The sequence below is a fragment of the Hirundo rustica genome, chromosome 5 (genome assembly GCF_015227805.2).
Source record: "Hirundo rustica isolate bHirRus1 chromosome 5, bHirRus1.pri.v3, whole genome shotgun sequence".
Lineage (NCBI taxonomy): Eukaryota > Metazoa > Chordata > Aves > Passeriformes > Hirundinidae > Hirundo > Hirundo rustica.
This window is the reverse complement of record NC_053454.1, coordinates 22,581,982-22,602,419: the sequence shown is the minus strand read 5'-3', so window position 1 is coordinate 22,602,419 and position 20,438 is coordinate 22,581,982. Positions and strand designations below refer to the sequence as shown.

The 20,438-nt window shown below is 36.6% G+C and overlaps 1 protein-coding gene across 2 annotated transcripts in view; it reads right to left on the bottom strand.

Moving 5' to 3' along the window:
- Positions 1-4,323: 4,323 nt before the first annotated feature.
- FAM114A1 (family with sequence similarity 114 member A1) overlaps positions 4,324-20,438 on the bottom strand; it is a 31,994-nt gene continuing 15,879 nt past the window's right edge. The window contains exons 7-14 of one of the 2 annotated variants that reach the window (XM_040065735.2): positions 19,667-19,819; positions 17,376-17,499; positions 15,173-15,258; positions 13,964-14,131; positions 12,576-12,715; positions 11,234-11,306; positions 9,171-9,224; positions 4,324-7,793 (exon numbers count right to left, since the gene is read on the bottom strand). In XM_040065735.2, coding sequence (XP_039921669.1) covers positions 7,683-7,793; positions 9,171-9,224; positions 11,234-11,306; positions 12,576-12,715; positions 13,964-14,131; positions 15,173-15,258; positions 17,376-17,499; positions 19,667-19,819 — 909 coding nt within the window. In that variant the 3' untranslated portion in view covers positions 4,324-7,682. The remainder of the gene's footprint in view (positions 7,794-9,170; positions 9,225-11,233; positions 11,307-12,575; positions 12,716-13,963; positions 14,132-15,172; positions 15,259-17,375; positions 17,500-19,666; positions 19,820-20,438) is intronic. The other variant, XM_058420813.1, reaches the window with a different exon arrangement.

The window sequence follows — 20,438 nt, the reverse complement described above, 5'->3', positions numbered from 1 at the left end:
TAGCAAAGGCATGTTATGAGTGAGCTCAGGAGTGAGAGGAAGATTACAGTTAAGCTGCTTTCTTGCAGGTATTTGTGAAGAACAGTAGGTGTGATTTTAAATTGCTGGGATCCTTCCAATTATCCTTTTGACAGTTCTTCTGAAAAGCATAATTTCAGTGCTCAGAAGTGATAGCACTGTCGATAAAGTTATCATAAAATTTGGAGTGAAGGTGAGGAAGGGAGAAGTTCCTACTAGTACTGACCTGGCTTTGTGGGTTGGCCATTTTTGTAAGACTTCATTTTTTATACCATAATTCCTGTTGATAACTATGATTCTATGATTTATGCCCTCATGCAGCTTTAAATTGTTTTCAGAACTGAATGCACTTAATTACGTATTTATTTTTTTAATATCATGAAAGGTAATTCCTCCTGTTTCTGCTTCTGTAGGAGATTCCAGTCTTAACTGTACATTAAAATGACAACTCTCAGCATGAAAGAGCTCACAGAATCAGATTGCTGAGTACATTTGAGGGTACTTGGCACAATTACTGGGTCCTGCACTAAATGCATGCCAGGATGTATTTCTTTCCAAAAGAGACGCTAAGGGTTTCCAAGGGAAGCACTCCTGCTTGCTGGCAGAACTGGAATAAGAGGCACTGTGCAGTGCCCACTGCTCCATTAGCTGGCATCAATTTTTGATGCAATGTATCCTGCCTACACTTGTCATTTTCTAGCTCACTTTGGCAGCTGCTGCCTCCAGTACGATTTCACAGCCAAGGAACGCTTCTGAACCAAGCTCTTACCATGTAAAAGAAAATGTAGACAGATGTTGTATTCAGGCCTGCAGCTACAGGAGCTACCAGAATGGGTGACAGGCTGTATTTGCTTTTTCACTCAGTGTGCAAGTTAGAAGTACAGAAATCCTGTACCTCCACTCCACCTCCCTCTTCCCCTCCCTCAGCATTGTACAGTTCCCTAGAAAGTTAGATGAGCTTGATTGGAATCTGTGAGCTCTGGGAGCTGCAATCCAAATTCAAACGTGTCATTGATGGTTGGTGAGAAGCATTTAACTTGTGAATGTGGAAAAAGGTGCTTTCATTTAATTATTTCCAAATTTGTCCTCCCATATAGCAATATAAAATGGGAAATGCAGTTGGGCACAGAACAGCACTTCAGCTAGGTGGATGTGGTGAAGGTTTCTGGCTCTGCCCACCCTTCCATTGCCAGCTTCTCTGGAAGTGGGTAAGGCCTGGTGTGCCTTGCTCAAGTTCCTGTATCACGCTCTTGCGGGCAGATAACTGAGCCATTACTCAGCTGCCAGGTATCAGTTTCAGTCTTTTGCTCCAATCTGATGTGCATCATCTATTTTGTCTGCCTTTTAGTTACAATGTTGTTTTCTTTTGTAATAAAGAGAAGAATTCATTACTGTGAAAGTCAAAATTAGGACATTTGAGATAAATTGGAGAAGACTTAATTAACCTCCTCTTTCTTTTCTATTTTCTTTCGTTTCAGGTATCACCCTATGAAATACCAGCACTTCTGATGAAATAAGACATATCATACACCACAGAAGAAAGTCTCCCCATTTCCAGCTTGGGGAGCTATGTTATCCATCTTTTCATGGGAATACCAATTATGCATTTTAGTTGACAAGCTCAATTTTTCCCATCATAATTACTTGGTATTAAGAAAATATGAATGATGGACAAACATGTTTTGCTGCATAAACAACTTGGATAGCTGAGTATAGATTTAACATCTATTTCCTGCTCATTCAGGATTCATACTTAGCTATATAGTTGTGAGATAATCCTTGTGATAATTACTTTTATCAAGGCAGAAATTTATTTTCTATATTCCATAGGCTAAGAAGTCTGTACAAAGCTAGGAATTATCCTTTACTTTCATGGAATGAGCAAAATTTCAACTTATTTAATGCTCTAGATGACTGAGATGCCTAAAAGATACAGCTTCTGGCTGTTGAGAAGGGTGACCAAAGTATTACAAAGGAAATAATTCTGCAGCAAGCATGTTAGTTTCTGCAGTAAACCAGGAAGACCATCACAATTTTGCAATATCTTAGTGCATAAAGAAAAATGCAGAAAAAATACTACTTTGGCTTCAAATCATGAAATCATTATTACAGGTTTTGAATAACTCATTAAGACATTAAATAGCTTTTTGAGAAATTGCATTTCCATCTTTTGTTCTAGCTTGGGTCATTAGCATTCCTACTTACAGTAATCTCTTGGAACTTTTCCTTGCTTTCCATTTTCTACTGCTCCTTTGAGTGCAGTGGAGCTGTTTGGGCTGAGCAAGGTCCCAAACTCCTTTGGTGCTAGCATGTGATTTGTGGGTACAGCTTAGCCATCAATTACTAGGCAGAGACAGAAATTGCTAGGACTTCAGGCTCCCTTGTGCTAAATCCATCAGGGTGAACAGATTGTAAACTGCCCATTGCAAACATGATAGACAGCAATTTAGCATCCAGTTAATAGTTCATTACCTCCACTCCTTACATTTATACAGCCTTTCCCTCCTAAAGCTTTCTGAAATTGCATTTTCCAGTCTACACTGAACAGTGCAGATTTAATAGGAATACTTGTGAACATTAGCTTCTGAATCATTTAAGGGCATATGGAATTTTTTGTATTTTGTTGGCTAAGTCTGAAGCATTTGTTTATATTGTTTTTTTATTTTCCCATCTTATTAAAAAAATAAGAGAAAAATACTTTCTTGCTTTGGGGGCTTTTTATTGTTTGTCTCTCGTAACAAAGCTTCTCAGAAGCAGAGTTTTTCAGAAGTAGAGTTTTTAATAGGCTTTTCAGAAGCAGAGTTTTTAATACAGCCTATAAACTAAACCTCTCACAATTTGATTCTTGGTTATTTTTTCTTATTATAGGGAACAACTTACAGATTAAGAGACATATTTTTCCCAATTCCCTACAGAGTTGCTTAAGGCCATTTTGGTTGGTGTTTAAATGCTTCAAGTGATTCAAGATATCTATCACTTTTCCCCTTCAGTAATCTAGATATCTTGACAGGAGCAGCCCTGGTTCTTGTGACCCCAACTTAATCTTCTTTTTCCTATGATTCACTATTTTATTACCCACAGTTCCTCCCACAGGTCTCCAAATGTTTGGTTTTACTACCCTGGAAGGTTCCATCTTCCAAGTTACATTTTAAAACACCATAAACAAGAAAACCCAAAAGGCTGTTAAAGGCTTTTCTTGTCTAATTAGTAAAGCTTACCTTGTCTTCTAACTATGATCCAAACTACAGGAAAACAATGGAAGAATGGAAGGACATTGGTAAGGACGGTAACAAAAAATGTGATCCTGGAGTAACTCCAGTTGGAAAGGATTTCAGGTGGTGGCTGGTCCAACCTCCTTACACTGAAGGAGGGAATGAAAACAACTGGTTTAGTGTCTTGTCATTTTCTCCTGAGGTATGGTTTCTCTCCACCCAGATCCTTGTAACTCCCTGTCTTCATCTCAGATGAAGGCTTTGTCAGAACTGAACATGTAGGAGAGAAAGGATGTCCTGGTGCAGCCTCTCAAGCACAAGATGACGGGCAGGAGGGAAGAGCCTCAGAAACCAGCAAGGGGAAGGAGACATGAAGGTGGAGGAGGGGTGTGTATGTGAACAAAACTGGTGGGGGAGGTGGAAGTGATGGAGCAGAGAACGTCCAAAATGGACATAGGGCTGAACTGGCAAAGGGAACTGGAGGGAAGGCAGAGACCACCTTAAATGTCAGCACCAGGTAAGCTGTCTGGTCTGAGTCTCCGATACCTCAAAGTGCACGAAGAGCAGGGCTGCATTTTCCCAAATCTCAACTAAATAGGTTGAGAGGCTTCTTAAGGTGTTAAAAAAATCACTTGAATTACCTGGTGTTCTGGGTACATCCTCAAAAGTCTGTAAAGGGAGGCTGTGAAGAGGAGATCAAAGTGGAGTCCTTAGCAAACGTGTACTCAGGGACTTTTGCAGGGGCAGGCAATAGAGGGAGAATGAGCACTGCAGATCCACAGTGATTAAATTGTCTTCTTTCCTTTGAGCTCTTCCTCTTTTAATGTTCCACCTCTGACGACCTTTAAGTTCATGCAGATTTTCATTTTACTTCAGAAGTGCATTATTCCTCTTCTGCTGAGTAAATCAGATGTTATCTCTTGTTTGTTCTGAGAAATGCTGAAAAAAATATTTTTACAGAGGCTTTTCTCTAATCAAACCTTGAAAACTGTTCTTATTTCCAGAGTGCATATTCTTTTGCTTTTTCTTTTGAAAATAATTTACATCTCCCATCTTTTTAATACAGCTGAAATTTTGACATTTTATTTTCAATTTTTAATTCTAAAACTGCACACCATCATCAACATGAATGCTGAAGTAGGAAACAGCATGGAAAATGTACAAGTTGCACAATAAAATCAGCTTCAGCAACAAAGGTTGACCTGAGACAGAATAAAGTGTTTAAAGTCCAGAGGGCTTTCCAGTCCAACTGTAAGAACTTCAAAGTAGGTCAGACTGGCTGATGGCGTCATGTTAAGCCTTGCTCTGAGATGGTTTTCAAAAGAACTCAGGAAAGTCTTTTTCCACGCTCTACATTTTTCTGAGACTAACAGAAAGGACAGGGCTGTCATCTGAAATAAAACTGGAATGTCTCAAAGATAATCCTATAAGCTGGGTGAATGCTTTTATGATAAAAACACTTCTCTGAATCAGAAAAAAAGGGGGGAACCTGTATTTGTCATTCAAAATACTGTGGTGTTTCAGACTCCTAGAAATAGTTATGAATCCTAACTGGTGAGTGACACTGGACATTATTGGTGACACACATCATTAAAAAACATCCCAACTGGTAATAACTGCGATTTTGTATGATATGACTGAGGCACCTTTTGGAGGAAGATATTAACAGCTTCAGTGGGTGCTTTAAGCAGCATGATAAAAAGTGGAAGAGACAGTTCTTTTGTTCAGCTGTCTCTAGCAATGGAAACTGGAGTGTAGGAGGAACTCATGAGGAAGAGAAGTTTACACATGAATAGACTATACCCTAAAAAGCAGTAAACAACTTGCAGCATGCTTTGGTTTGTTTACAAAAAAACCCAAAACCAAAACAACCCCCCCCAAAACCCAAACAAACAAAGAAACAAACCAACCAAACCAAACTAAACCAAACCAAAAAAACCCCCCAAAACCCCCAAACCCAAGAAAAAAAGAAGTCAATATCCTTTACATACATGAAATTATTTAACAGTCTAATTCCAGCTCATTCTTCAGGGGTGACCTCTAACTGTGGATCATCCGCAAGGCTGTAGGCATGCAGACATTGTTTTAAGTTTCATCCTGATAGATTTTGAACTTAGTGGACAAGTTTGCCTCCTTTGTCACTGCATAACAGGGTGGGTGTGCTCAAAAGTGAACGGAATGCCACGGAAAATGCATCTTCTCAAGAAAACAGGCGATTTTCACAAGTATTTAAAACCTAGTAGTTTGCTAAGTGCCAAGGCACATTCAGTGTATTAACCTGGAAAATGGTGGTGATGAAAGAAAGAACACTCTTCATTAGAAGTTTAAGGCAACATCTGTTTTTGTCAGTCTCCCAGTAAAATCACACTCATCATTCCAAAGGTAAATAAAAAAATCAGAAAGCAAATTACTTCACTGAGAATATACTCCCATCATATTATTCTTCAAACCACTCCCTTTTAGTGTACTGTCTCAGTTCAGTATCTCAAATGATTTATTTGACTGGTGGAATAATACAAATCAGTGTAAACAAAATATTCTGGCTATGTCCATACAGTACTTTTCTACTGAAATATTATTTACCTAAAACTGATTTAAAGATACAATACTCAGTTTTCCTAGGACAAGATGATTGAATCTAAGATCAGATGGGAGTATCCCTATGCTTATATCCTGCCCTGTTTCCCTTCCTATATTGTATGGATGTAAATACTTTAAGTCTCCATGTTACTTTTTATAGCTTCTTTTACTTCAGGGTAAGGTGCTTTTTTCATAAATGCATAATTCAAGCAAGACTGTAAAACCTCTAGTAAGGAGTATCTCAGACAAGCAATCTTTGTCTTAAGAATGCTCCTCAACGATTTCAAACATTATCCACTGAGGCTTCTGATATTATATTCAGCCTGTACAAATGAAGACTACATCTTCTACCTACCCAGAAAGATATCTCACACCTGTTAAATCACAGGGTGCCAGAAAACAGATTTTGTGTGATAAACCTTATTTCAGGGATAGGGAAAATTTCATCTCTAAATAACAAAAAATGGAGAAGTCACTGTGAGTGTGACAGCAAACAGGGACCACAATAGTGTAAAGCACAAAAAGAGCTTTCTGTCCTCAAATTTGGACTCAAGGAAGTTACCATGTGCAAAGCAGATACATAGTTTCCCTTTTTTATCAAACACAGAAACTGCCTCATGTTCTACTTCATTATTTTTATGATGTATGAACTATACTTAAATGTATGAAAATATTAACTGTAAAAATTAGCATTTAAATATACTTCATGAGTATGCCAAGAGAAAAAAATACAAAATAATAGAAAGAAATACTATAAACGACAAAAATCCAAGAGAACAGGCTATGTAAAATATTGGAAGGTTTTTCCTGTCTAAGAAGTAAACTAGCCAAAACAAATTCTTCGGTCCAAAGCTCAGGATTTTAAACTAAAGATATGGATAAATCAGCATGGTTGCTAGTGTTGTTATGAAATGTCATTCCTATTGCTTGTTTATGCCCTTACTATTGCCTCAGAAAAGAAGGTGATTGCTCTGGCAGATGACCTCCACACCCAAAGTAATTCTTTCATAACTTCTTACTACAACTTCTATTTCTGAAGTGTAGGTATCAGTAAACCCCAAGGTGTTAACCGAGTAACACATATGAGAGAAGGTTGTTTAGCAGGTGTTTCCATTGCCAAACACAAGGGAAATTCTCTATCCCTTGCATACTAAAAAGATTTCTTTTGTCTCCTGTGTTGTTGAACCATTGAAATGAAGAAATAGACCTAAATTAGCATAAACTTATGGGTCAGCAAATACAGGGCTACACCTGTAATCTTAACTGGCTCAGAAAATTTCTTTTCGGTATAATTCTTTATACATAACCTCCATAATTTTGATTTAGTAAAATTAATACCTATTGCTGTGCAACTCCTTCAATACAAAGTGTTATGTTAGTGGTACATATTAATATGACGTTATTATTTGCTACTGGAAAGAATATTTAACAAGCTCAACACTATGATAATTTGTTCATGTTGGCGAAAAATAAATACTGAAAACAGCTTCTGAAATATACTTTTTAAACTGCAGTTATAATACAAACAATATAAATGGTAATTTGAAATGAATTGTTTTAAGAAACTTTACATTCCAATTTGTTTCATACATTGTTTACAACTGAAAGGGTCAACACTTGGAATCTGTATTTAAGTCAATGCTAATGTCAATTAACTTCTGTTTAATGCAAAGCATGAACTGTAATGGAAAAGAAATGACTCACTTTACTGACTACTTCTGAAGTCTGAAAGTCTGAAAGAGTTTTAAAATGTTGTTCAGTATTGTGTGTGCAAAACCGCATTTAGTGTCTTCAAAGAAGTCTAGTGGCCAGACATCTCTTGCACCAGCTCTTCTCTTGGCACAGCTCAAGACTTTGGGTCTGTGGTTGCTGTCAAGCTGACAACTCCTGGGTTTTCGAACGACTGGTCTGGATATGGGAAATTTGCAGAATTGGAAGCAGTAACTGGAAAGCATCCTGAATATAAGCAGTACTGTTGCAGCCCTAATGGGGAGAGAAAACACGTGGTTCATCAGTACAGCTGCCATGTACTCTAGGAATTACACGGTACCTTTTTTCCTTGTTTGTTTGTTTTTGTTTTGTTTTGTTTTTACATCTGCATGATGCTATATTAGCATATGTCTTCACACAAGATTTTAGAATCTGCAGGTAGCATAGCCTGAATAAATACAGAAAAATCTGACTGCTGCTAAGTTTGAACTCTTGGACAGTTTTGTTGGCAATATGAGTAGAATAAAATGCCACAGTGTTCAGAAGGAGATTTGACTTTTTAAACACAAACCAGCTAGTCTTTCCATCAACTGAACTAATTTTGATTTTGCTGTAGGTGGAAGAAGTGCTACCGAAATGAACAGTTCGAAGTATAATGGTTTTAACATGTAGTACTATTTTTGGAATTTCTAATACTGAAAAGTATACCAGCTTGTAATTCTCCATGATCCTAGGCTGTATTAATACACATTTGTCTACAACTGTAAGATTTATGAAGTACAAAACATTGTATTCCAGAATTCTAACTACTCCTAGATTTTGCGGTTCCTGGAATGCAGGAAGGTAAGTCAGCAGCAACAGCAAAATTACCCTGTAAAAAAAGGAACTGCATGGTAGTCTTCACTACAGCTCTATTCAACATAATTTTCCTTAAGGGTATTGTTAATTCAGTGCAAAATTGCTTCTTGTAAAGCAATCTTCTCCTTATTTTTAAGAGACTGCAGCTATTAAATACAGAATGACAACTTATGGTCACTTCTATTTGTTTATTTATATTTTAAGGGAAGTGTGATCTAACAGTTAAAAACTTGTGCTGCAGATCTTATGAGTTTTAGAACTCGATGAGGATATTACTTCATCTCAACCTCGTCTTGGTAAAACTGAGGTATGCTTTACTCACTGCGCTTTTCTGAAGAAAAATCATGGAGTCAAATGAATGGCATCACTCATGAACATTTTGGTGGTCTATGGCTATCCATGGGGTGACCAAAGCTGTTGCTAGACTGAATCTTCCCAGAAATCTAAATGCTTGCAGATGGGAAACACTGTAGCATACCTACAATCCAAATTTTAAAGGAAAGTATAGTTCTGAAACTGTACCTTGTTGCTATGCTCTGACCAATACAGCAGCAGAGTTTCAGAGTTTTTGACTTCAGGTCTTAAGAATCCTCAGTAAATGCAACCTCACTACTACAGTGTTTGTGGGAGAAGCTGAACACAAAATTGGGACATTTATGTGCTGGCACTGAACAGCCAGAATGATATTGTCATTACTTTTTAAATAGTTTTTTCCTTTAGGAATAAATTCACCTGTCTCCTTACAAATTATTTCATTAGAACATTTTTTTAATGTGAAGAGGTGGAGCTTACCTCTAATAGCACACTGTTTATGATGGGGTTAAGAACCTCTGCCTTCATATTGCTCTGTAAACCAGAAAACAGAATGAAAAGCCAGGTCAAGAAATACACTTAACAGAAATATACTGATACCTGAGATGCGGCTTTATGGAGTCTATAAAGGTCCTCTTTTGCCTTGATTCTTATTCAGACTGTTTATCTCAGTATTGCTAGTAACTGGGTCTGCATTTCAAGCACACCTCAGTACACCCTGTGCATTTCTACCATAGAGTACAATGAACTAAGGGAGGCCCAGGGTTTTACTTCTTCATTAATTCACGGACCCCAGAGTTTCAAATTGCCTGCTTTCCTCCAGGTGGGAGGTTTGTGTAATGACATTGTTTGTCCATCTATCACTGATCTTTTTTACATCCCACAAACTTTTCAACCCCTTGCTCATTTTCAGGGACACAAAAAGGAAAAAGACACGTCAGAAGAAAATTAAGTTCTTAGAAGTTGCACAGATGACTGTTGTTAGGACAAAATGAAAGGTCTGGACCTTTCCTTTTCTGGACCTTTCCTTCTGTAGCTCCACTACAGAAGGAAAACCAGGTGAAATTCCCGTCTCCAAACTGGAGGCAGCACATGTGCTGGGCAGGGCAGGTTGGCTGGTGAAACAGCTCAGCACACATGACATTTTTCTCAACCACCAGATAGGAAGAAAGATGGATACAATGAGTAGTGATGCCATTAGAGGCTAGAAAATCTAGATTCATTAGCTCCTCAACTTTTTAAAATGGCAAAAGTTCTTCCCTTTTTTATTCTCACTGTTCTTCGCATTGTGGTTCTTTAGAACAACAGCAACCTCCAGGAAGAGTTGTTTCTGTTACTGTGTGTTGTTACTGTGTTCAACACTGAACACAATACTGATTAATGTGACTGAAGGATTTACACTTGCAACCTTGTAGGTCTCATATTACAGTTTTACAGAAACGTGAAACTACTTAATTTTAGTTTGAAGAAAGATTGCAGAACCAAGGAGAGATGGTTAGAAAACAGAAGTACATTTTTACTTCCAGTTACCGGAAAATTCATGACAAAAGGCACTATTTAGTGGGTCAGTTTAATATTTTGTGTGTAATTTATTTTTATATTCTTGTGCATCTATTTATCTCAAGTGCCCCACAGATATATGCTAAAGCACAGTTCCAAACTGCAAAATAAGCATTTTTTCCTTACAGTAATTGGAAGTTATGTAAATTATTCATAATAAAAGCAAAGAAATAAATTGTGTCCTTTAGAAATAACTATGAAAAAACAAGCTCAGAGATGTGCTGGAAGAGTTAATGGAAAACTGGTTTCCATGTTTTCATGGAACAACCAGGAGAAGCAGAATTTGTTCTTCTCTGATGTTTACAGAATGATTTCAGCAACTGCACAATTTTTACCTCCCAATCCTGCTATAATACTGAGATGTCAGTCATCCTTGAAGCATCCTGAAAGGCAGGATACTATTTCTAGCAAAGATGTTCACAGATAAATGGATGTTCTTAAGCAGAATATCTTGCGACAGAAGACAGAGGGTTGGATTTTTTTTTTTAAGATGAGCCAAACAGATTTTCTGATCTCTTAAACCTTTTGAAAACACTGAAGTGCTAAGCCAAGGGATCTAGTTCAGGCTAAGAAGACAACTCTTAAACTGTGTCAAGGTGCTGCAAGTACAATCTGTTAATGACTTTTACACAAATGTGTTCAAAAGGGATAGGCTGAGTCGGAGAAGAAATTATCATCACGCTGTGTAACTTCAAACGTGGGGCCCTTCAATATGAAAAGATAAGAAATGTTGAGCGGTGATCAGGAAAAACAGGAAATGGTTTCTAGAAACAGAGACTTTACAAGGCAGGGGACACAGTCAAGGCTTCTATCAAGGCTTATAAACTTTCCCTGCTGTAAAAACGCTCTGTGTTCTTGATCTGAGGAAAGAAGTGGCCTCTTTGCAGATATAAAGCCTCTGGACTCACATAAGAATTTCTGCTTCAAGAGGTGAACTATGCTAAAAAAAAGCCCAAATGCTACAGAAAATGCTGTCATCTTACCCCAGCTGCTGTTACAGAATCAGAAAACTTCTTTGATAAAGATGAAACTTCATTGCACATGGCACTTGTTAAACTGGTTTAAAAAAACAAGAGAGACAAATATAAAAATACACCCTTGACCTACCAATAGATAAAAACCCTATGACAAACTTTATCTTGGAAGCAAAGATGTTCTTAAAGCAATTTTGCTTCTATGTATTTTTAAAATATTTAGGCATAAACTGTTAATAATAAAGTTTTATATTCCTTCACTGAAAAATCCACTGCTGACTACAGCAGCAAAATGATGTGTTGTTACACACACCAGCCTTTTTTGACACTGCAATGTTTCACTTGTCTAAATTCTAAACTTCTAGTTTAAGTATAGTTTTTCTGATGATTGCAGCAATACACCTTCTGGGAATACTGTTGGAAATAAAACAAACTTGAATGAGAACAGCGAGAAGTTTTCTATGTGAACAATTAAACATCTTCTCTTGTGCTAAAAGGGAAAGACTATTTGTGGTTAAAATATGAGAGAATAAGATCTAGTTCTGTTCTGAGATCTTTAATTGTTTTCCTAGATATTCAAAAGTGTATCCCATAGGACCTCATCCTGCAAGGCTCACCATACCTTAGCTTGATTCTGAAAAATACTTAATAAGTGCTTTGTTTTAGACTGAAGTTTTCCTATGGACTTTGCTATTCTTAGTAGCATTCGTAAGGATAAGCACTCAGTTAAATATTTTACTTATTTAGGAGTCAACTGGTTAAAATATCTTAACATGAAAACTTACTGAGATCAGTAGACTTAATAACTTAATAACTACAGAGAGCTTGAGATTTGAACTTAGAGTCCCAGGAGACTGACTGGCTTCTTAAAATTCTGGGTGTTCCATTATGGCTAACTCTAAAGTTGCTAAGAAATGTGGTCTATTGTTTAGAACTACAGATTGTTTCTTGTCTATTTTTTGGCAGATAAACACTAGATAATGAAACTCTGTTGGCAGATAATAAGACTGCATTTTACACTCTAAAAGCAAATTCCATATATGCAGGCACAGTATCTTCTGCAGAGGGAACAGGAAATGCAACCCTAGTTGGCATGTACATCTGCTTGCTGAAGCAGAAACAACTTTTAGTCTGTATATAGGACATGTTTTCATAAACATACATGTGTCAGCTATGTGAAAAAATGACAGGTAGCCTACAGAAACTGATTTCATGAGAAAATACAGCACCAGGACCCCTAAAGCCAGTGCTGTTTGTTGATCCATGGATTTACAGTGCCTTCAAGCTGAATGGAACTTCATGAGTTCTATGCAAACGTCAAATGTTCATATATTAAGTGCATAATACTCACTTTGTCAGTACTTTTGCTTGATCTTGAGCAGTTTTTTCTACTTCCTGCCCATGTAGAATTAATTCTGCTACTTTGTGAAGCTGTTCAATACAACGAGCAGTTACCTCAGCCAGACTTTCAATGGACAGCATGTAGATTTCCTTAAATTAAAAATGGGAATAATATAATCAATAATAACAACATTGATAAATATATTTATAGATAGACATAAAAGAATTTTAAACATAGGAACCTTCCTACCCCAGCTGGAAATACCAACACATATATGGTAAATATCAGCCATAATGTCATCCTCACAAACAATACTGGAAAATTAAATAACCACAGACTAAAAAATACTGACATTCTACTTTCTCTGAAAAATAGTAAGATCAAGTCTACCATTTACTTAGCTGGGAACTAGGTCAGGTGCTTGGATTTTCTAACATATCACTTTTAAACCTTGTCCTAACAAACAGAAAGATATCTAAACTCTAGAATAAGTCATAATCATAATTATTTTCATATGGAGCTAAAAAGTATTGAGTCATCCCTCAGCTGAATCTCTAGAGCAGAAACAGATAATGTGCCCAATAAAAAAGTGGCTTTTATCAACAATGACAGAAATCTCTATGTAGCACTGTGGGGTTACAGCTTTCATAAACTGGTGCCAGCTCATAATCTGTAATCTGTATCTGTAATATATACAGTGTATATATTCTGTATCTGTAATATATACAGTGTATATATTCTGTTTGCTTCTTTAAACTTTTTTGTAAGGAAACAGGACAGATAATTTATAATTAGAAATAATAATCTCAACAAAAATAGTAATCACATTTAATATTGCCATTGACTGGACAAAAAATACTCAATTGCAATTAACCTCATCAGAACTGTGTAATGAACACTTTTAGCCTTAAGAGCTATCTTTCATAAAGAGAATGAACAGTTGTTAGTTGCCTAAATAATATTTCTGTTTTGTCTGTTTATGACAGACAACTAGTTTGAACATTTTTCCCATGTATTCTCACTGAGAGAAGAGACTAAGAAACATTGAGATACAACTTTCAGTGTGCACATTACATCTCAGAATCCCTCAGCTCACTGTATGTTGAGTATACACATGCATGCACACAAAGACACAGACATGAAACAATCAAAACAATGTGACAGAGAACCTGTTTGATATTTACTTATGGAAATAGAGTATCAGTAAGAATATTTATGTAATTTAGTCTTCAACTGTGAAGTATTACAGTACAGTGAATCGTTGTGTATTACTATTTCTTACTACTTCCATGAATTTAAAAAATAAGGATGACACATAAAGCAAACACACAAAGAACCAATCTTATTAAACAATGTCCACTCACTTAATGAAACTTATCCCCCAAAAGTTATTTTACCTCCACAGTTTTGCTTTTGTCTACTTTTGTTTTATCACTCGCAATTTTATTGTCTTTTTGAGTCTTTTCTTCACCAGGTTCTTCAGGTTTTTCATTTAGCTCCTCTTCTATGTCTACTGGGATGGACAAACTGGCTTCTTCCAGCCATTCATGAGCTTTTTTCCTAGCCTGCCAAACAAAGAACCCAACCCCAAAGTTCAGTTTGAAAAGAGACTATCAGATGACATTCCTGAACATCAATTAACAAGACATTTAATTATTTCCTTTTCATACTCAGAGATTTGAAGGCATCAAGCCTCTGAGTGGCATTTAGTTAAATGTACATTTAGGAAACTGTAAGGAGAAGCATTTTGGACTGCATAAAGCTAGATCATCCAGGGATGATTCCTCTACAGGTATAATATTCCTAATCAACACATGCAGCTGGTGTTAATTCCAAAGTTAACGTTTCAGCTTTATTAGGTATTATTCAAATGAATTTCCACAGAAATTTTTCTTACACAGTTTCCCAAATAAGAAAATAAGAAGTGTGTATAAAAAAAGAAAAATAATTTAGAGAGGTAAGAGAGATGTATTAAAATCTCAAAGGAAAAATAAATATAACATCATTGTATCTTGAGCTGATTTCCCTGACTTGCAAATAGATCAAAGCTGAAGAGTCTTGAAGCTTTATAGAACTTCACACTACTGTTATGCTTAGCAGGAAATTTATGATGTCTCTTTTTTAACATGAAGCCAAATTAAAAGACGTTGAGACCTAAGCCCAAGCTAGTTATCCATAGCCTATCTATGTAGCTAGAGATAAACATTCATTTGAGCCTAAGATCAGCAGATGAACCAGCTTTAAAGGGACGTGATAGTTCGAATGTGACTAGCTCCCAGACATCTCACTTTTAGAGCAAGAAAAATTATTCTGTACCTTTTGTTCCCAGTATGTAAGACCAAATCTGCTGTGCTCATGAGCCCTGTTCTGCTGAGACACCTCTGGTTCAAGCTTTCTAACACTGGAAAGGGCTCATCCAACTGCACTGCTTTACTCGTCTCACTTCTTCTGTGGAAGCTTTTCTATATTCAGCATTTTAGTCTCAGTCTCCTGTATTTCACTTTCTGAGCTGTCTGAAGTGAACTGGGTATTGCTCTGTGTCAGATTTCAAAACAAAGCCCTCCTTTGCCCAAGAAACTGAAGGCAGCTCACTAACAGGTGCTAACCTTATTTAGTTTGTCAGGAGTAGCAGCAACGTGCAGTTCAAACAGCAGTTCTGTGAGCATGCTGACAAACTCTTCTCCCATATCTGCTGCAAAAAAAACCAAGAGAGTTTTTGTTAGCATGTTACTGCTATAGTATTTTATATGATCAAAGACATCCAGTGAAATAGTTTCACCAAGTACTCCAGGACTTGAAAAACAGTGACAATGACACAAGAAAGCAATGTGTGGGGGTGTGCATGTACATGCACTAAAAGTTTTGATAGCTGGGATATTCAATTGAATATTCACTGTTGTTACTGTCTCATTTAACCTCACGTATGAAATTTTTGGTGTTAATGGCTTTCAAAATGTAGGTAAAGCCACTTTTTCATATATTCTCCTCTTATTATTTAATAAAAAACTGAAATGAAGCTGCAGTGAAAAAACAGATGAAAGCGCTGCATAATCAAAGTTAGAGGAAACATTAGAGAGAAAGGTATGTGTGGGGCTTTCTCCTGCTTGTACCAGAAAACACTCATAGTTATTTCTGCAGTCATAGGAGGAAGGAATGTGTTTCACTGATTAGTGGTTTGCTTTTCTGGGGGCAAATCAGCAGCACAATTTGATTTGGTCTCTTTTTTTTTGAGGTGCTCACTGCCTTGGCTGCAGCCCATTTAAAATACTTGTATATGTTTCAAGGAGCAGGATAAGCAGTTGTGCTTTACCGAAAAAACCAGAACTTCTGACTTCAGAGAAAACATCATTTTGTGCAGGAAATAGAGCTTCTCCTGGGAGTTGGTTCCAAAGCAAGGAACTACTTTCCACAGAAATTAAGGAATGACAGACATCTCATGAATCTTACTGATCTCACTCCTAAGCAGGTAATACGCTTTCTTCTATTTCTCACAACTCCACAGAGGAACGGGGTTTAAAGAGCAACTAAGAGGGGAAAAAAAGCAGCACAAAACTTTACCATACAAAGACTTTATGCTGAGCACTTGCTGTTCCCCTCAATGAGAAACTATGAGCTCCCTGTGAGAGGGATTGGGCAGGCTGAGTAAGCACTGCCAGAAGGAGCAGTCTGAGAAGAAATTACCTTCCTGTTAGAACACGTGGATGTTAACACAGATCTAACTTTTCTGAAGGCTACAGAAATCGCATCTTACCATCTTGCAAAATGTAGGTTTTATGGGCAAAGTATAACCTAAATTTCAAAGTCACTATAACAGTGTAAGTCTGTTAACTCTTCCAATGACAAATACTAAAGATGAAACATCTCATTAAAAGAAAAGTACCTTACTCTTCTCTACAAGGAAGTAAACATGCAAATTCCTGAGAAGAGCAACAGGATGTGGAAGAAAGATTCTTCTATGCTTCTTTGTTTCCAAAACACAACAATATGGTGTCCAATGACATAAGCCAATCTTCTGTCAGGTCAACGGGATTTTTGCTGTTAGCTCTAAGAGGTTTGGTATGTATCTCACGGGCCTGAGATATGAACTCTTATCCTTTTGTTGTAACCTGTCTGTGGGAATGCTAACATTTCTGACGCGTTTAAGACACTTATTTTGCCCCTAACCAAAGCACCCAGCCATTTTATTGTAACTTTTGTGAGCTCAGCCCATTTTCTTCAATGCTGTGCCGTGTCACAGTTATAGAAAATCTTATGCCGCTCTAACTTCATTCTCACACTCCACATGACACATCTTGCCAAGCAATACCTGTAAAGCAGCTTTGCTACAATGTTTCAAAGTCACTTTCATTCAAAAATTCAGGGTTTTTAAGACCATAATCTTTTCCCCCGTCCAGCAAGGGAGGGTGCAGAATGAGGATGAAGTTGCTGAACAGAAAAGCATTTCTTTCTAAATACTTCAAGACTTTCAGGTTATAGAGTTTCTGTAAGAAAAGCTCAGTTATCCAAAAAGTTAATATTTTCCATTTTTTGATTTCTCTGATGTTATAGCAAAAAAAAAAAAAAAAAAAAAAAAAAAAAAAAAAAAAAAAAAAAAATTATGTTTGATCTTGCATATCTTGCACTTTAGTTACAATATAAATTCCAAATTAAGCACTGATCAGCTTCCAGAACTTTTAGAGTATTAATTTTAGTAACTACCTTATGAAGACTATTAGGATATCAGAAATATCAGTTTGGACTGGAATTTTTTAATCACTAGATAAAGAAGTAGAATTATTCATATGGTTAAGTCTCTGTATTTCTAATTACCTTTTTGTGCCTGCACCACTTCATCATCTAACTCTTTTGGAACAAAGATCTCTTTTATAGCAATTAAATCATTTTTCACAGTCTCCAACTGTTCTCCATCAAGTGTTGCTAAATGTGATTGAATCTGTAAAAGAAAGGACAATAAGTATTACTAAATGCTAATTTAGAGCCTGAATCCAAAATAGACTAAGAAATGAAATCTTCCATTATGTTCAAATCTTGTCTCTAACCTCCCAGCTTAGAAATATTTTTAGATCTTGTCAACAGAGTTTGTTGAGTATCACAAAAATTACATCAGCTCTGCCAGATCATCAGGTCCCTTCCTTCCTCCAGAACATGAGTTTTGAACTATAAATCTATGGTTTAACCGCAAACTGTAATAGGAATTTTGGGATTGCCTGGATAAAGATAGCAGGCAAAAAGAGAACAGGCATAATGATTAGTCTGGGCACTCATGGGAAGAGCTGGAAAAGTTGCCTTCAAAATGCAGCCAAAATTATTGACAGTCTACCTGTTCTGAAGAATGTATTGGCGGGTCTTTGCATGTCTCAACTATCTGCAAGTCCCTGCCTCCCTAACAGGATGGCACATCTAAGAGGGATGGAAACAGATTCTTTGAATTACAGTTTGTACTACAGTTATTTGGTATTAATTCCATGAGCAGAGTGCTCCTTCTGACTATGGAATCCAAGAGCAATGCCCTTACTCCCTCTGATACAAAGTTTTACCTTTACGTTTGTTTCAAGGGGCTTTTTTAAAGCTTGCTGGACAGAAGTACAGACTACTTCAGTGCAAGGCTGGAGACAGCTGTTACTTTCTTACTGGTGTGTCCTCGTGTCCAGCTCCTGTGCTCAGGGTTAAACAGCAAGATAAAGCTATGACACTCAAGTCAGGTTGTGAAGGACTGCACAGGGCTTTTTTCCTCCCTTTCTATAGCACTATCCATTTCAAGGGCTAACTGGGAACTTCTTTTAATGGAAAATAAATAACTTTTAAATAAAAGCTTAAATACACATGCCTTCAGTACCCCTTGCACTTGTACTGTGGCTTTTGGGCTGTTAGAAGTGGTCTCAAGTTTTCAGTTCTTTTTCTGTATTCTGTGTCTGTGTGCATCTGTGTAAGTGGAACATTTATCTGGGTATTGGACTTGCTGATCCACACAGTTACCATCAATCCTGCTGGACTGAGTAGGACAATGTATGTGTCTAGGACATAAATGAAGCGCATCAGAAACCTCACAGTAACAACCTGCAAATGTTTTGCTTACCCTGTGGTATTTCTAAGTAAAATAAAAATACTGTTGACACATGCAACTAACCTGAATTTGTTTTCTATCTCTCTCTTTCCTGTTTAGTGGGTGAGGGATTTTGGCCATTTTTGGTTTTGCTTTTTGTTCCTAAAAGCAGACCCTTGAACCTTACATGTGCAGTTTGACTGTATAGTTTTTCATCTAGATAGTAACAAAAAATAACAACATTGATAGTATGCACCTAACTGTTATTAATATAAGCTTCTTTTATTTGTGAGAGCAAACAAAATATTTAAAAATATAAGTTGGTTGTGTTTTATTAAGAAGTACCCCACAGGGCAAAGAATGCTAATTACAATAACAAACAAAAAAAGAAAACTTGATTTTAAGAAATTTAATAAGGAAACTGTTTCAGTACAAAAATATCACTGCTAGGAATCTACAGAATTCTATGGGTCCACAGTCAGAGATCTACTGATGTACTAGCAGAGCAAATAAATTGAGAGTTGAAATTGAAATATATATTTATCACATAGGCCTCTCATCTTCACAGAGATATTAGCATACTTCCAGTATTAGTATCTTGGTGTAGTTCTATGTAACTTTAAAAACCAACACAATAAGAAGTGAATAAATAATCTAGAACTAATTTTAGTTCACCAGCTTCCATGTGTAGTAGGTCTGGAATTCCTGAATATAAGTATCTGTACCTGATTTCAACCAAAAGATTTCAACTTCAGATTCTGCAAGGAATTTGCAAGACATCTGCAGTGTCACAAGCTGTGTATGGCACACTACATACGCTCTTAACAAAAATTAGGATGAAGTTACAAAGTTTGTTTTGAGTTAATCTTGAAGTTATATTTTAGAGGTATTGAGATTGAGTTCCTAAAACCCAGGACTAACCCATAGGATAGATTCAGCTTTTTCTGAACTTGATGGAAAACCTACTGTGCATTCTTCATGTATCTGCAGAATAAAATTAATGTAAAGACAAATTTTTTTACCAACCGTATTGATTTATGCTGTCCGCATACTGTACCTGAGCTTCACTTTCATTTGATAGGATTTCCAGAGCTTCAAGATGAGACAAACCTTGGAATTCATCAAAAAGTAGTCCATAATGTGCTGTTCTTTCAACTGTAACTTGCTGGGCCCGCCTCTGTTTCTCTTTTTCTTTGGCTTCTCTCAACAGCTGTAAAAATATACACCATTCTAAGTTTTATTTGATAGTACTGTAAGTGGGACAGATTTTATTACTATCTGCTTCTGTGTGTCTAGAAGTAGTAATAAAATCTGGGACTATATCACACCCGAAGAGCTAAAATTTTAGAGATGAAACAGCTAACTTCTTTTTTGATAATTTTCTCTGATAAAATATTTATATAGTATTCTAAGTGGGGTTTTCCCCGTGGTATTTTTAACCATTTCTCTTTAAAATAAAATGAACAACAACAACAAAATTATGATCTTGCTTATATTTTCAAAAGCAATGTCAGCTACACACACCACATAATAAATTTCACCACAAAATGAAAGAGAAAGGACTATTTCATGTGCATCCTTAAAGAGCCATGCAATCAATTCTACAGTCCACAAAATAGGAAGAGTATTAATTTCATGACATATCCAACTGGCATAAATAATGCACCTACATAAATATTTCCTATAAAATATTCTTAGCAAATACTAAAGTCAGTTTTATGCGACAGCAGGACTGACAAAAGAGATTGATGACTTATACCAAAGATGGGGCAAAACTATCCTCTATATACCTGGGTATATTTTGTTGTGCTTTTAATACACTTCTCTCA